The following is a 16,789-nucleotide window of genomic DNA, read 5'->3' as shown; positions in this document are numbered from 1 at the left end:
TTTATTAATAGCAGCAATAAGGTCCTGGCTTTGAATTCCAACCAGTCTTCATGTTCTCCCAGTGTATGTGCGGGTTCTCTCTGGGTACTCCAGCTTCATCACACAACCCAAAAATATGCATGTTGGGTCAATTTATCTTAGGTGTGAGATGTCTGCTTATGTGGCTCTACGGTGGACTGGTTTTCTGTGCAGGACATCCCCCACCCTTTGTCCAATGACTGATGAAGACAGAATTTGTTGTGGGGATCATTGTGAATTAGAATAAAATATCCATTCACAAATGTCAGCACGAAACTGACTGCATGGCTACTTAGAAAGTCTAAATTCAGTCTGTACTGAATTAAAAAAAAAAATAAAAAAATCACCAAGATGCTTTATTTTTTTTTTTGTTCAACTACATAAGCTTCACCATGGCTGATTATCTTTTCTTGCTGCTTGTAGAATACTGTTTAGTCTGCTCCATTGTTTAAAAAGAACCAAACTCAAAAGTGACTTTCTTTTCTGGTCAGAATGCAAAAAAAAATTATAATTTGATTCATTTTACTGTTTAAATCTAACATGGGACATGGGGAGCAGGTGTGGATGCTAACCTTCTAGAAGTCTCTGAGGTAAAGGCAATGATCTTTATTTTCTGGGGAATACACACAGACATGTCGGCTTCGCTCATTTCATTAATCATTAATATAAATTATTCAAGTAAGGTGAAAATGTCAGCTCTGTGTACACTGTGTTTTAAATAAAAAGAAAATAGCTGTTTCCATGTGCTACTACACAGCATGATGTCACGTCTGTTCCTAATTTAAATAATGACTGAGTAGCCAGGAAATATATTTTTAACACAAGTTCTATATAAACATTGAACACAGCGAGTGAAGTAGATTAAGTCACATGAATCAGTTTTAGGACCCAATCTATTGTTTTCTTACTACCACCTGCATCCTGACCCACTGTAACCAAACACAGACTTGTTGAAGCTAGGTTATTAGCTGCCTGTTTTCTTAAATAATTACATGTTTTGTTGCATATCACTTGTGCTGAACCCAAATCAATGCGCTTGAGAATTAGTGTGGATACATTTTCATCTAGTTCATTTTGAGCAGTTTTCTTTCAAATGGTTTGACTATCCTTAAAACCAAAGAAGCAAGTCACCATCATGCCACACCCTGCTGCACTGCTCTGTCATCCAAACACCGTTGAGATGAAATTCTTTCAAATGTTCAGCCCTCTTGATCAACAACGCAGATTTTCATACAACTCATAGCTAAGCATGGGGTGTGCAGCTTAAATCAGAGATCTCAGCAAATGCAAGCACAGTGATGGAGAAGCAGCCACTCCCACGGACACAATGAGCTGCCAGTCAGTGCCAGAGAAAAATACGCATCCCCTGCTTTTAGGCTCCTCCAGACGGAGTGATGTGAACAGAACTCATGTCTTATGAATGGAAAATAAGATGGTAAAATGATTTACTTCTTTGGGTGTCAGAACACAAATAGAAGAACCATCATTGCGCCTTTAAGAGGATCCTCCCTTCTGCTCAGTAACAATACATCTGCAGTGCAGAGCAGCGCGACAAACCTTATTCTATAAATTATCAAGTTATACATTAGTTAACCCATCCACCAACAACTTGCATAGAGAAATATGGCGCAAACGTGTAAAGCCACGTGTTAGGATTCATATTCCAATTCGGCTAGCGTCATATAAACCAAGCGTCGGGTATTTTCCTCACATCTCTCCTTTTGTGTCTGATGCCAGCCTCCTCTGGAGCTGGGACCAGCAGGCTCTGCCAGCCCGCAGGTCTGGTTGTCGTAATGCAGGTCTCCATTAGTTAGAGGTAGAATGTAGACTTCCATTAAATGGTTAAACTCGTTTTCCGCCGTAAAAATGTTTCAACGTGTGACATAAAAGTAACAGAACTGCGAGGGGTTTCCCTGTAAAAACGACTACGGGGCGTTAAGTCTGGAGGCCGTAGCTACAGCCTATACTGAAGATGGCATCCGATTCACAGCTCCGAGTAAAGGGCTATTTCGGTGCTTTAAAAGAATCTGGAATACATGTAAGCATATGAGATTCTTTAAAAGCACGCTCTGTAAAATGCACAAGATCTTTTCTTTTTTTTAATGTTCCTAATTTAATTCGGACGACTTAGGGAAGTTAAGGGCACTGCATTAGCCAGTTTCTTGAAGAGAGAAACTGGAAGTTATAGAGTCAAGAATCGACTGAATCAGTGTGGTTTGATCGCTAAGCTAAAAAATGTGTCACAGTCAGTGCTGAATATGGAGCTACGAATCGGATGCTAACTTCAGCACATTAATCATATGGCGAACACGAGTCGAGCAGATATGTTAACAATCACAAGTTGTTCCCCTCTGCAAACAGCCCAGATAAATTAGACACACACAAGGATATAAGTGCTTATTGTGCTGAAGGATCGACATTGATTTAGTGTTATGCAGTAGAGTCAAAACGTATGTCAATAAACAGCTTAGCTGAATTCAAATAGCACACCTTATGTTTAAATTAGAATGCAGTAATCTAACTTATGTGTTAGTCAAATCTTACCGGACAGTTTTGATTCTTTGGCTGCAGAATTCTGTCCATCCGTAAAACCTTGCGACGATGATATCTGGGAGGACTGAGTATCCATTTTAATGAAGCTCAACACACAAGCAGAACCGTGGCAGTGAAATGTCTGTTGTCTAAGGTAAAAAGAGAAGCTTCCTGTCCTTTTTCAAATCTATTTGTATTGTGCGACCTGTCCCTAAGAGTGGGTCTCTGCTCCGCACCTCACCACTACGACTGAGCTCTGAGGAAAGAGCGCAGAGTAAGAATGAAACAAGGCAGAGGAAAATTATGGAGGAGGGGTAAAAAAAAAAAAAAAGAAGAAAAAAAAAACATGTCGGCCGAGATGCATTCAAGGTCTCCCATCAAGCTCCACTTGTCTCATGTGTTATCTTTAATATGGCTGTTTTTATGTTGTAAAGCAGAAAATCTTATGATGGTAATAATTACTGTGACTAAAAACTTTTCTCTCCACGGTTAATTAGGTTTGACATACATTCTAAAACTTCTTCAGATTAACCAATTTTTTATGGAGCTCAAATGTTCGACACCAAGAAAAAGCAACATAGAGAATATTCCTGAACAACATTGTCAGATGTAGAAGATATCCATAATAAGGGGTTTTAAAATGGACAGCCCGGTCCGAATAAAATCTGTTTTGTATTTTAGACGTCAGACAGACGACAGGACACATTTTAACCTAATATCAAAGTGTTGCATGATTGTACCATATAAACATAATTTATATTAAGCTTTACTAATACATTTTATTAGCATGAAGAAAATAATTTTCAGTCATGGGGCTGTGAATCATATGTAAAAGTGCATAAGTTTTCATGTAAGTCTGTTACCCATTATGTAATGTTTACCTTTGTTCTTTCTTGAAGCTATTTATGTCATAAAAACGCTATGCTGCCCCCTACTGTGTGTTACTGTGACCTGCTCAGAAAAACTACATTTCCCAAGACAAGCATGGGGGACCAGAGCTAAGATTTACAAACATAGGGATAGGCCCCGCCGCTGTTCATTTACGTGACATGGAGCGCGCCGTATTGCTTTGAGATCTTCTAAGATTCGCTGACGTCATGAGTCGTACGCACTCTGAGTAATTTTCGGGCAGCCTGAAGTGCGCGGTAAAAGAAGAGGGACACAAACAAAAACATGTGGCTTCCTCTATGAGAACACGGGTGAGTAACGTCTTAAAACAGAGCTAATACCGACAGTTGATAGTAGCTCTTTAAGTTACTATAGCGGCCCAGAGTGATGATGTATTTTATTAAATGATGAGGATGCAAGTGATCCCAAAGATTAGTTTAGCTAACTAGCAGCCTGGTAGCTTGTTAGCTGGTTTCGAGCTGTGTAGCTACTGTTTGTCCAGCAGCTATTATACCTTTTTGATATGTATATATAATAGTGCGCTTCCTGCTTTGGACTGCTTGTATGGGTTGCCTCCTGACTGGAAGAAAAAAAGTTTGAATAAAAAAGAAGCAGAAAGAAAGCTTAAAGTGATCAATGACTCAAGCCAGTAAAGTTAGCTAGTTAGCCGACGTCAATCGGCTAGTCTGGTCAACACATTTATCTAACGGGTTACGTTGTTTTGTAATGAACGTCCCTGTGTGCGTCGTTAATAATCCGGATATGCTGTGGTAAAGCAATCTGTCTTCTGAGACTAAATAGGTTATGATTGTCAGCTCGGCGCTGAGTGGTTGAGTGTAGCAGTGGGGGTGCCCCGCCCACCACTGCACTGTTCCATCTTCAGCCAGCTGCGCTCATAGAAGCTGGGTTATACAACGAGCCAAGCAGCTTGGGCTAGGATCAATTCAGTTCATTTTATTATGTAGAGGTGGGAGCCTTGTTTACCACTGCTGGCGTATTTAAAAAAGAAGCCAGTATAGTTTTCAACAATATGTTTTCGTTGTGGCTCGGTAGTGATGGGTAAATGAGGCGTCATGAAGCGTTTCGACCCCTAGCAAAACTGTATTGATACTGTGTCGATACTGTGTCACTGAATACTGACACCTGCTGGACATTAAAACTCCCTACAGGCAACGCAGTTGACAGACTGATTTGATGACCTAGTCTATACAATAAGATTTAAGTCATTATATTGTATATTATAATGTACCATATAATATTGTTATTGTATATTATATATTGTATTATGTCACATCTTCAGTTAAATTCAAAATATATTTGACATTCTTAGATACAGTCAATAAATAATGTGAACATGTACCATAAAGTGAAAATTTAAGTGAACATGTTTGGAATGAGGAAGCTTGTGGACTGGGTTTTTTTTTTCACAAATTTTCATAAAAAAAAAAGTTTTTTCAACATTTCGAAATTTAGTCTGTTACGCTTTTTTGACATAACTTCTCCTGCTGTAGAAAAACATGAAGTAAATGATACATTTATATAAAATAATTTATAAAATGAGTAATTTGTAGAATGGCTGTATACCTGAGTTTATCCTAGGTGTATCTGGGACTTCATTCTGATGCCTGGCCCGATAATGCCTCAGCATTGAGGAGGTGGATTTATTTAAATAAGACAGTTCCGTCAAACATATGCAACACTTAACCTGTAGAATATAATACGAAAGTAAACTAAGAGTCAATTTCAGCTGAATTTGGACTCAGATAGATCAATTAGAAACTGAAAAGAACCGAATGAAACAACAACGAAGTGATAACCAATACCTTATTTTCTGATGTAAGATCAAAATGGTCCTAAATTACGAAACCTTTCGTTTCCCTTGAGGCTGCTCCATAGTTGATGCTGTACCGTACCTAATTTACTATATCTCTTGGTATTCATAACCTTCATACTTTTTATAAATTTTTCACCCCATGGGGGAAATCGCTCCATCCTGTGGCATAATTGAGAATTACAATATAAAATGTCTGTTGTGTTTCACAGTGGATGTTTTAGGTCCTGCCTATTAATGACAATCAATCATCCAGGTTCAGGGCTGTCATGGAGGACACAAGGCAGTGGCCATTTTGAATTTGGACTGTTTAACAGCTTTTATGTTGTTTAACACCTGGGAATAATTTGAGCTCTTGACATTGTTTTTTTTTTCGTGCTGCATGTGGCATGTTTTTTGTAGTCACCGTACTAAATGATGTCCCCAAACAAATGTCGATATCTCAGGAGCCATAAAAGGTTTGGATTTCATTCACCCACCGTTTTTATCAGAAGGAATAGGGGAATATTTCTGTCTTTTTCAAATTTTAGGTTTTACATGAGTTATTTTACATTGCATAGAATATATTACCGGTACTGTAACTCTACATGCAAGTGGAAGCCTAGATGCACCCGTTAGTATTTTAGCTACTCTTTGCCTTTTATATACGTAATTTTACCTTATAAACTACGGTGACCCTACGGTTTAGGTTAGGAACCGCTGTTCTCCAGCAATTTCTAATACTGTTTAGGTGGAATTTTTCCATTATTCAAAAGCTTTTACTCCTCTTCAACAGTTTTCTGTTATAATAATCCCATTTAGGCACTTTGCAGGATTATAATTTGTTCTGGTGCGTCTGCCTATTTCTTGCATCTGCAAGTCTTCAGCAGTTGATCTCAAACATTTTGGCATCTTCAACAAAAGCATTCAGCATTTACACTTGCATTTTTTCCTTTCTCTTGTTTGTAGTAGCTGATTCATTCTTTGCGCCTGTAAGTTTTCACATTCCTGTGTTTGGGATTGTTATCTTGATTTTAAATTCATGCATGTGTTATCTACAGGTTTGTTTGGAGAATGTCCCAGTACATTTCTCCATCCGTCCTCCCTGCAGTCATATGAACTCTAGCAGGACCTCATGTTGTAAGATAGCCCTCACCCTGATGCTCCTTTCACTTCTAGCATGGTGCGTTGTGGATGATGTGCAGAAACATTCATCCTCGGGGCAGTTTGTGCAATAATATCTAAAGAGTTCAGTTTTTGGCCTCATCTGATCCAACTTTGTTCTCCCAGTGTTTCACTATTGGTAAACGCGTATCTATCATCAACCTGCTTTTCATATTTACTGAGAAAAATGATGACAGGTTAAATATTTGATTGGTTGGTCGACTTCAAGGCCCCAGGTGTAATATGATATGAAAGGAGTTTTAGAAATGACTGTAAATACCCACATTTATGTTCACAAACAGAGATGATATTTTTCATGATAGTTGGTATTTAAAACTGAACCAAATGTCTTTTGCAACGAAGACGGTGAGCTCGGTTTAATTCTGCTTTCTGTGTAAAAATGTTCTGCATGTTTTCCCTCTGCAGGGTCACTGTGAGCTGAGGATGTGGATTGACTTGACTTCTTGCTAATATTCACACTGCAAGACAGGAGACGCTGATTTAAGTTCGTACTGGAAGCCAGGATCATCATGGGTTTGCACTCAACACAGAAGAAGTTCTTCCCCCTCAAGGGGATCGATGGCGTGGTCCAGCTGTTTGATTCCGAGCTCCGCAAGTCAGAACCAGACCTGGCTCTGCTCTCACTGGTTCTGGGTTTTGTTGAGCACTTTCTGGCTGTGAACAGGGTCATCCCCATTAACGTTCCAGGGGTCCGCTTTGAGCCGCTGGAGCCGGACTGTCCCACGTCCTGCTTCCCCACGGTGGAGCTGGGAATGATTTCTGCACTGTACGAACGTTTCACAGCTCAGATCCGTGGCGCCGTGGACCTGTCCCAGTACCGCAGAACTGCCTCCGGGTCCAGCAGAGAGCTGGTGAAGAAAGTGTCAGATGTCATCTGGAACAGTCTCAGTCGGTCGTATTTTAAGGACCGGGCTCACATCCAGTCCCTGTTCAGCCTCATCACAGGTACAGCCTTCACAGGTCAATCCAAAGAGGAAACTCTTCTGGGATGTACTCTGGTGGGAAATGTTGGAAAGGAAAAACCTGTGGTTTGATTTATTTCTATTATTATTTTTAAAAATATATTTTCCCTTGTGCTAGTGCTTCTTAGGTGAATATCAGTCATTTCTTTCACTAATTTGGTTCAGAAAGGAAAATCATTGTTCAATAAATCAAATCTTATTTACAGAGTACTTTTCATACAATCTGGTGTAACACACAGCTTTAGAGGTTCATTTCACACTATGCTATATTTATTTCAATGAATTTCAATGATCATGACTTGCAGATAATCACAACCCAAAGTTCAGTTTCTAATAAGGTTAGAATATTACATCTGATCCAATAAGGGATGTACTGTTACAGAACTGTGGGCCCACTGTTAACATACAGAGCATCAAGGACAGTATGTTCACAGTGCTTTACTTTCCCACAAAGCACTCTATTATGGATTCAATGAGCTTATCCTCTTCAAACTTCCAAACATTGTGAAAAACGTCTGGTTGAAAATCTAGCAAATTAATTCAAAGTAGTAATGCCAAAAAAAAAAAACCTTCACAGTCTTTGCTCAATGTTTTGTTGAAGCAGCTTTAGCTGCAGGTCTTAGTAATGTCAGCACTGGCTGGTTTTGGATATTATTCTTCTCTTCTGATCCTCTTCAGTCAGCTAGATTTTCCACAGGTGGACTCTCAGAAAGAACAGGATGCACCTGATCACAGTTTGAAGTATCTTGGCAATGGCCTGTAAAAACGTAGGTTGTTTTGCTGGCAGCCTTCGGGTCACCAGCCGTGTCGGGTCTGCTGTCTGTCGTCTTCCTCTGGACAACACTCCATAGATTCTCTGTTGAGTTTAGGTCAGGCAGGTTTCTGGTGTTACCATGGTGATAGAAGCTGGTATTGGTGCCTTCGACAGTGTTACGGTTGGCCCCTACACATGCACCCTTTTATGCCATACTTCTCCTTCCACTTAACCTTCCAATAATATTCTTGGATACAGCACCTGCCCACCACTACCATGGAAGATGAATGTTGAAAAACGTCAGTTGAAAGACATGAATAGCATTTCATATCACAAATCTTTTATTATTTTTCTACTTCTCAACTTTTCTAAACAACTGAATTCTGGGTTTCTATTAGTGTCAGTAGTTGGTCCTCAAAACCAACTGAAAGAAATACTTCAGATATGTCACTGTGTGTATTTCATCATATTTTGAATTGAATTACTGAATTATATTAGCTTTTAGATCATATTTTGTTCATTGATACTGTTGGATGCTGACAGAAATAGATTGGCTGTAAAAATGAAGTGAAAGTTGAACTCTAACATTTGTCCATCATCGTCATTTCCTTTCAGTTAAGTTCTGTTTGTCTTAATGTCACCAGTTCACATTGCATGTAATGTATTTTTATGATGTAAAGCACTTTGAATTGCCTTGTTGCTGAATTGTGGAACAAATAAACCTGATTGATGAATTATTATTTCTGTGAACCAGGCACCAAGCTGGACAGCTCAGGAGTGGCCTTCGCTGTGGTGGCGGCCTGTCAGGTGCTGGGTCTGAAGGACGTCCACCTGGCGCTGTCCGAGGACCACGCCTGGGTCATATTTGGGAAAAATGGTGAGGAGACAGCGGAGGTCACCTGGCATGGGAAGGGCAATGAAGACCGCAGAGGGCAGACGGTCACGGCTGGAGTCAGTGAGAAGGTTAGTCCAGACTGAGTCGGTGGAGCTCCGCAGGGAAACGGAGAGATGAGCTGAGCTCACATCGCTGCTCTGTCCCTGCCTCTGTCAGAGCTGGCTGTACCTGAAGGGGTCCTACATGAAGTGTGACAGGAACATGGAGGTTGCCTTCATGGTGTGTGCCATCAACCCTTCTCTGGATTTGCACACGGACAGCTCAGAACTCCTGCAGCTGCAGCAGGTTAGCACCAACACTTTGGATCTGTTATTGACTAAATGTTTTTTTTTTTAATGCAACTTCCTCAAGGCTTTCAGAACAAAAGATATTTGTATATTGTGGATACTTAAATGAATTATTCAGATGCTCATCAGCATCAACATCAGCTCAAATGAGGGGAGCACTCATTGAAGTATTTTGGCCGAGGGATAACTGATCTTCAAAAAGCCTGAACTTTCATTTTTTTTCCAATACCAATTTTCTTTTGTCTGCAAAGTCGCTAAATGTAGCAACAAAGTCGCTAACAGTTAACCACACACGTTGAGACGTGACCTGGTGGGCGTGTCTGTCAGTCAGACCTCTCTCTCAGCAGAGCAGAAGGGGAAACTAGCTGATTTACAGATCTTTATGGAGGAAGATAAGATCAATGGACAGGATTAGTTTCTTATGTAAGATTGGATTAGACACCCTTACACATACACTCTCTTCTCCCATACTTTTTCCTTCCACTTAACCTTCCGCAAATTAAACTTAAAGCTTAATTTAAGTATAAGTTTATACTTAAATTAAGGAAATCTGGGTAGATTTATCAATGCCCCTAGTTTTATCCTGGTCAGTTTTTCTCTCATGGAGTTGTCCTCAGACAATAGTGCTGCAATAACACAGACCATTAGCCCAAACCACCTTACTTACTGCTGCGGCAACAAAACCAAAGTTAGCTTCTAATTCCAGAATGCCTAAGGAGTAGAGTTTAGATCGGACTTAAAAGAATCCAACCCAAAGAAGCCATGCTGTGATGAGAAATGATGTTGGCCTTTACTCATAACTCTGTATTTTCATTTTATGGCACAGAAACTTCTTTGGTTGCTGTATGATCGAGGGGACCTGGACAGGTGAGCCTGAAATAGCAAATGAAAACCAGTTTAGTTTTCTGTCATACCCCTGCTTCACTGTCTCTGCTTCACTGTCTCTGCTTCACTGTCTCTGTTTCACTGTCTCTGCCTCCAGGTATCCCATGGCAATGGGAACTCTAGCAGACCTTGAGGATCAAGAACCAATACCAGGAAAGGAGAACCCCCTGCAAATTCATCTGAAGGTACGTCCCTTTACTGTGAAGGGTTCCTGCTGGCCACAGATCAGCAACTAGAGACAGGAGTAGAGTTTGATCAAGAGTTTTTGTTTTGTTTTGGGGTTTTTTCCCCAGCAGAAACAGTAAAAACAATGAGTTGTGCCGAACTTAACATTCAGCTTTCAAGCAGCGGCAGACTTCCCTCCTGCCTAACTTGTTTCTTTTCAATTCAGTTACGTAGCTCTAATTTACAACAAATGACATCCGACGGCACTTTACAAAGAAAAAAAATTCACACATTGAGTTTCCCAAAGTTGCAGCTTTTTTTCTGTTCTTTGCAAAAAAGCTGAAATTTGTTCCACCGGATGGAGAAAAATCCTGCCTTTTCTAAATAGAAAGTTGGGTTTGTTGTGTGATTGATGTTGCATGTTTGTGTTTTTTCAGGCTGTAGGTTCTGCTCAGAAGTTCTACAACAATGAGCACATCTACCCCTACATGTACCTGGCTGGGTTCCACTACAGACACAGGAATGTGCAGGAGGCGCTGAAGGCCTGGGCTGAGGCAGCACAAGTCATGCAGGAGTGAGTTCACACCACAAGGGATGAGAAGTGGGAGAAGTTTAGAACAATAGAAGCATGTCAGTGTAGATTACTGTAGACCGAAACACAAGCTGATGTCCTGTCAGTTTCTGTAAGACATTATATGTTTCTACTGCAAATGTTCCTCAGTGCACTGCTGCTGTTCATGAATCTTCATACTTTATTATGACTTTACTTGATTTATGAGACATGGATATATACTGGCCAATCATAACACTGAGTTACAAAATACTATATTTTGGAAGTTGTCTTTGTTTTTTCAACTGAATTAGGACTATTTTGCAACACTGAATCCAAAAATGACATCCATGTTTCTCAGTCAGGTCAAGTTTTTATTCTAATTTGGTTTGGAGAAATTCCATCTTCTGACTAAACTGATTCCATTCTTATGACATTATCAGTTCATTTCTGTTAATATTTCTCATCCCAAAAAGGCTTTAGGAAAAAAAACATGTTTTCCAACAGAGTGTATTAGTTAAATGTTACAAACTTGGATTTCTATAAATTGAATAATAAGCACTGACAAGGGTAGGTACATGTGAACTGAACATGACGTCTTCATTGTGTAAAATTCTCCGTCTCTGTTCTGTCCTGATGGAATCTCTCCTCCTGCTCATCACTCATTGATCAGATTCTCCAGATGTGAGAACAAGTCCTGCATTTTGATGCTCATGTTGCTCCATAGTTCAGAAAGTTGACCTGATTGAGCAAAACCAATGGGATTTTAGGATTCAGCACATCAACATGATCCTAAAACAGTAGAAATACCCAGACATTTTATTTATCTATTTTTTGCTCTTGACCAGCGTTATAAACAATTAGGCATAGTTCTTAACCTGGCAGCTAAGAACTTTTGTCTTCCATTTATTTAGAGTTTCTGTGTCTTTACCACCAAAATTTGTGACAAGAAAATGATGTAAATGAAAACCTGAACATAGTCTATTGTATAAATATTGTGTAATTCTTGCCATGTTAATAATTTAACTGAGGAACACAACTGTTTAATAGGGATGCATCAATAAATCAGCCCCAGTTTCCTTTAAGTTCTGAGATTGGCTGATGCATACATGAGAAGTCAGTCTTATCTTCCTCTGCAAAGGTCTGAAAATCAGCCACTGTCCTCTTTGCTCTGTCATGTGAGAAGTTGAACTAACAGAGCCACCCCCCAGGTTAAGTCTTCACATATGCTGTTAGCAATAGTCACCTCAGCATTGCCAGCTTAGCAACTTTGTTATATTTAGTGACTTTTCAGACACAAAAGGATTGGAATCAGCAGGTCAGGCTTCGTAAAGATCAGTGATCGACCAGAAAACTTCAATTGGTGCAGCCCTGGTAGTTATCCCCTGCATGAGCTTTTTGTTGCAGTGCAGCACCTGTAAGGAGCAAACTGAAGCATTTCTGGCTTAGAGTAACACACCAAATATCAGCTTTCATCATCTTCTCTAAAAGTCTGTAGTTTCTGATGATAAATGTTTTATTGTTGCCTTGTTGGGCGGGGGTTATTCCCCAGGGGTGTAGTGTGTTTGGAATAGACTCGGTTGGGTGTGTTCTGTAATTCTCATGAATGTTTGTATAAACCTTGTGGGAAGTATTTCCTTCTCTAGTGGACTTGTAGACATGTTGGTGGCATTGTGTTGGTACAGTTCTGAGATCTGATTATTTACACCATGTTTGTGAAATTCCTCTAGCTGCTTTGTCATTTCTGCTTTTAAGGCCTTCCTGAGGCCTTTGACTGCATTTTTAGCTATCTGCGTATGAATAATTATGCACAGCAAACACTTAAGTGACGTGAATGGGCAAGAAAATTCTGACACCTCCACATTTACAACAGAACATCTGACAAATATGTCCTAAAATGAGCTCACGCAGTGCATTTACAAAGCAGGTTCAAAGTTCCACCAGCAGGTGGTGTAGTTCTGCAGACATAAATGAGACCGCATGAAAAGCCTTCAAATTGTTGCCTGTTTCAAACCGTTTCAGTCAACCCACAGTCAGGTTGTTACAGAGAATTTCCTCTCAGTGAACACAGGGTGGTAGTAGAAGCACACCTTGTTGGTCCTTCAGATTCCTAGAGTTTTACCCAAACTATTCAGTCTGTTTACCTGTTGCCTTATCAGGCTAGAAGCGGAAAGTGCCGGCCTGTAGCCTGTCAGGTGGTAGAGCAGCTCTCTATGGGGATTTTCTGTTATCACACTGCTACTAACAAAGCCCAGACTGTTGAGACTCCTGGTGACGCTCGGCCTGAAAGGACGTTGTGTGATCCAGGAAGCGTTCAGCTTGGCATCCCCACACACCCGTTCATGAGCTGTGGCTATTAATACCAGCACACACACACACACACACACACACACACACACACACACACACACACACACACACACACACACACACACACACACACACACACACACACACACACACATTCTCCTCCCAGTCCATCAGCTTCCTTTTCCTGCTTTCCCATTGTCCTCTGCTGCAGCGCACCCTCACTGCACAATCACAGGGAAGTGTGTGCATGTGTTTCAAACATGATGATGGTGGAGCTCAGATCTTATCGAACTGATCCAGAGCCGCAGTTAGAAATGGACGTCTGATCAGTGGGGGGTTGGTGGGGATAAATCAGTTCTTTCATTTCCTCAGATGTATTAAAGCACTTGTGTTGCTGCTGCAGGTATAACTATTTCCGTGAGGATGAGGAGATCTACAAGGAGTTCTTCGACATCGCAAACGACGTCATCCCCACTCTGCTGAAGGAGACGGCTACAGCTGACGGTCCTGGGGAGGATGGAGACGGGGCAGAAGGGCCCGACAAGGTGAGCGCTCACTGCTGCATGTAAGGGTTAAAGGTCAAATTTAACAGAGAATTGAAACCTGCATGAGATCCATCAAAATAGACTGGTCTGAACTGGAGAACCAGCAGCTTTTAGTGGGATTCCTTTGACCAGGTGTGTTCCTTCAGGAGAACGGCAAGCAGATGACGGCCATCTCAGCACTCCAGGACCCAGAATGCTTTGCCCACCTGCTTCGTTTTTATGATGGCATCTGCAAGTGGGAGGAGGGGAGTCCCACCCCGGTTCTTCATGTGGGCTGGGCCACATACCTGGTCCAGTCTCTGAGCCGCTTCGACTCTCAGGTCAGGAGCCGCTGCTTCTAAGCTACAATTAATGTTTCTTTACTTTTTCCATTTTTCATTTAATTTTTATATTTTTACATTTATTTTATTGTTATTTTTATAATTGGCTGTTGCTCTTTCTGTGTTCATTGCTGTGTGGAAATATCAGAAGTACATCATAAAAAAAACGGCTTGTTTTAAACTGCCAGGTGCGTCAGAAAGTGTCCATCATCACCAAAGAACCCGAGTGCCAGGATGATGACGACCAGTCGAGTGAGGACCCCCGGGAGGGCCGGCGGCGGGGCCCCAGGAGGGAGTCCAAGCTGGAGGATCAGAGCTCCTCCCCCCCCACTGCCCCCACCTCTCCACCCAGCCAGCAACCTGCAGCAGCACCTCAGCCCAAGAAGGTCGGGGACGGAGCTGTTCGCCGTCGCTCCTCTCAGGGTCTGCGGGCCGGAGAGACAGACGGGACTCCCAAATCCCCCAGCTCAGAGTCCGTCTCCTCCCCGTTGTCCCAGCAGCTGGCCTCGCCCTGCCCCGCCGGCCCCGTGGTCGTCTTCCAGAGTGAGAAGATGAAGGGCATGAAGGAGCTGCTTTGTGCAGCCAAGGTGAACTCCAGCGCCATCAAACTGCAGCTCACCGCCCAGTCCCAGGTCCAGATGAAGAGGCAGAAGAGTACCCCAGCAGGGGATTACTCCATGTCCTTCATGAAGCGCCAGCGCAAGTCACTGTAGACATGCTGATTGTTGAGGAGAACGGAGGGAGAGAATACTGTGAAAACCCTGTGGGACACTAGTGGTCTTCATGTAGGTAACCACCTCAGTTTACATGTGTCATTCTGAGCAATAGATTTGAGTTGCACAGATGACGAATTAAACATCACATATCGGAGGAAGTGAACATTTCATCTAGTTTTAATTTAAGAAGTGAAGTTAGGAGAAGAGGCTGGCTGATAGTTTGGAAGCAGCCTCTCATTAGTTTGTGTTTTAACTGACAACTTGTGGAAATTGTCATTTATTTTTATGTAGAAGCCAAAGTGATGGAGAACATCAATGTAAAAATAAACCCACCCACCCCAATAAGAAGAACCTGTTGATGACTGAAACCTTGGAAATGATTAATTTAGGATAGTTACTGTGTAACATTGTCCACTCTACTCTACTGACAGCTTCTTTCTTGCTAGCTCTATGTTGCCTTATTTGGTTTTTGTTGTTTCTGAAGTAGGTGGCCTTTAGTTTGAAGAATGCCTGAGCTCAGCCTGATTCTGTTCATTGGAGAGACCATGCACTGTTTCAATGGAGCCCCACTGGGTCACTCTGCTACGTCGTTTTGCTTGATAACTTGTGGTTCTATTTCTTGTATCTACAAGTAATAAAGACCTAAAAAAGACAAGAATCTGTCATGATTTTCATAAAGTCATAGTGCTTGATTTGTTTTATTGACTCACCGATGAAACACATTCAACCCCTTTAACTAAGTAGGCTTACTAGGAAAATGTACAATCAACTGAACAGCAAACATGAACAACACAAATAGCTCAACACATCACTGAGCATCAGTCAGTCTAGAAATTAACTTAGAATTTTGCCATTGGCCTTAATTTGCAGAGTGCGTTATACAACAAATTCATCTACCAGTTGGAGGCGTTCCGTAAACAACTCAAAGACTAGTATTAGTAAATAGATTAGGGGGCTAGTATATTGAAAGGAAAACTAGTGATGGAATTCTGTAAATGAGTGATTAGTTAGAGTTGGATCCTGAGCAGACGATCAACAGCAGCAGCACTGCTACATGACTCCAACAGCAGGAATGTAACACACACCTTCACACACAGGTTGGTCTGGATTCCTTTCACCAGCACCGTGAGTCAGCAGGACAATCTGCAAACTCAAATCCTGAACCAGAAACCAGGGCAGTGGACAACCTGTGATATACTGAAACACCTCAGAACTGCATTCACCCAGAGATCTGCCCTGGAACCACAAACCATCAGATCACAGAAACACAAACAGATGAGATAACAAGTATCATCTGTTTGCCTGTTAACATGATAATAGCCTCAGTTTGGAGGCATGTTGTGGTTCTGTTAGCTTGATGGTAACAGTTTAAACTGTTTGTGGTGAACATGTGAAGTTCACCAACTTCCTACATCAACTTTCATCCGGTAGGAGCTTCTTGGCTGCCTTTGGTACAAACTTTGCCATTGGTATAATGTTCATGTCTCTTAACAGTGACTAAATTATCAGTTAATTGTGGCTTCAGTCAGTTGATTTACTGTTAAAATATAGTTCACACATTAATTAATTTTAACGCCTAGCATCACCTATTTTACACACTGCGTGAAATGTTCACACGTATGGCTGAGAGGTTTTTCATATGTGTGTGTGTACCATGTATTTGATGCATTATGGGGACCATTTTCCTGACACGTTACGTTGAGCCACAACGCAATATGTGACCAGACTTTGGTTACCACAAGGAGAAATGCTGTTTTTTGGGTTATGGGTTAGATTTGGGACGAAGGGGTGAATTTGGTTTTGGTTAGGATTAGTGTTAGGCTGTAGAAATGAATGGAAGTCCACGGGAAGTCCCCGCAAATATAGCGAAACAAACGTGTACGTGTGTGTGTGTGTGTGTGTGTGTGTGTGTGTGCGCGTGTGTGTGTGCGCGCGCGGGCGCGTGTGTTTCTAGGCTAAAAAAAAAA

The 16,789-nt window shown here is 41.3% G+C and overlaps 2 protein-coding genes across 4 annotated transcripts in view; one reads left to right on the top strand and one right to left on the bottom strand.

The window, feature by feature from the left end:
- rtn3 (reticulon 3) overlaps positions 1-2,887 on the bottom strand; it is a 28,095-nt gene extending 25,208 nt beyond the window's left edge. The window contains exon 1 of one of the 3 annotated variants that reach the window (XM_023345602.1): positions 2,563-2,887. In XM_023345602.1, coding sequence (XP_023201370.1) covers positions 2,563-2,647 — 85 coding nt within the window. In that variant the 5' untranslated portion in view covers positions 2,648-2,887. The remainder of the gene's footprint in view (positions 1-2,562) is intronic. The other 2 variants (XM_014472076.2, XM_014472077.2) reach the window with 2 other exon arrangements.
- Positions 2,888-3,663: 776 nt separating this feature from the next.
- On the top strand, positions 3,664-15,472 carry men1 (menin 1). Its single transcript, XM_023347149.1, has 10 exons — positions 3,664-3,749; positions 6,839-7,378; positions 8,904-9,112; positions 9,201-9,329; positions 10,158-10,198; positions 10,314-10,401; positions 10,819-10,955; positions 13,645-13,786; positions 13,933-14,106; positions 14,295-15,472. The coding sequence occupies exons 2-10, from the start codon at positions 6,943-6,945 to the stop codon at positions 14,817-14,819; spliced, it is 1,881 nt and encodes a 626-aa protein (XP_023202917.1). The 5' UTR covers positions 3,664-3,749; positions 6,839-6,942; the 3' UTR covers positions 14,820-15,472.
- Positions 15,473-16,789: the final 1,317 nt, after the last annotated feature.

This window comes from Xiphophorus maculatus, chromosome 14 (genome assembly GCF_002775205.1).
Source record: "Xiphophorus maculatus strain JP 163 A chromosome 14, X_maculatus-5.0-male, whole genome shotgun sequence".
NCBI lineage: Eukaryota > Metazoa > Chordata > Actinopteri > Cyprinodontiformes > Poeciliidae > Xiphophorus > Xiphophorus maculatus.
The sequence above is the reverse complement of the archived record's forward strand: the minus strand, read 5'-3'. Positions and strand labels throughout refer to the sequence as shown.

Coding starts and splice junctions, on each gene's coding strand:
- men1 (XM_023347149.1), top strand. CDS start 6,943: ATGGGTTTGCACTCAACACAGAAGAAGTTCTTCCCCCTCAAGGGGATC. Junction 9,113..9,200: donor CGGCTGGAGTCAGTGAGAAG/GTTAGTCCAGAC, acceptor TGCCTCTGTCAG/AGCTGGCTGTACCTGAAGGG. Junction 10,402..10,818: donor CCCTGCAAATTCATCTGAAG/GTACGTCCCTTT, acceptor GTGTTTTTTCAG/GCTGTAGGTTCTGCTCAGAA.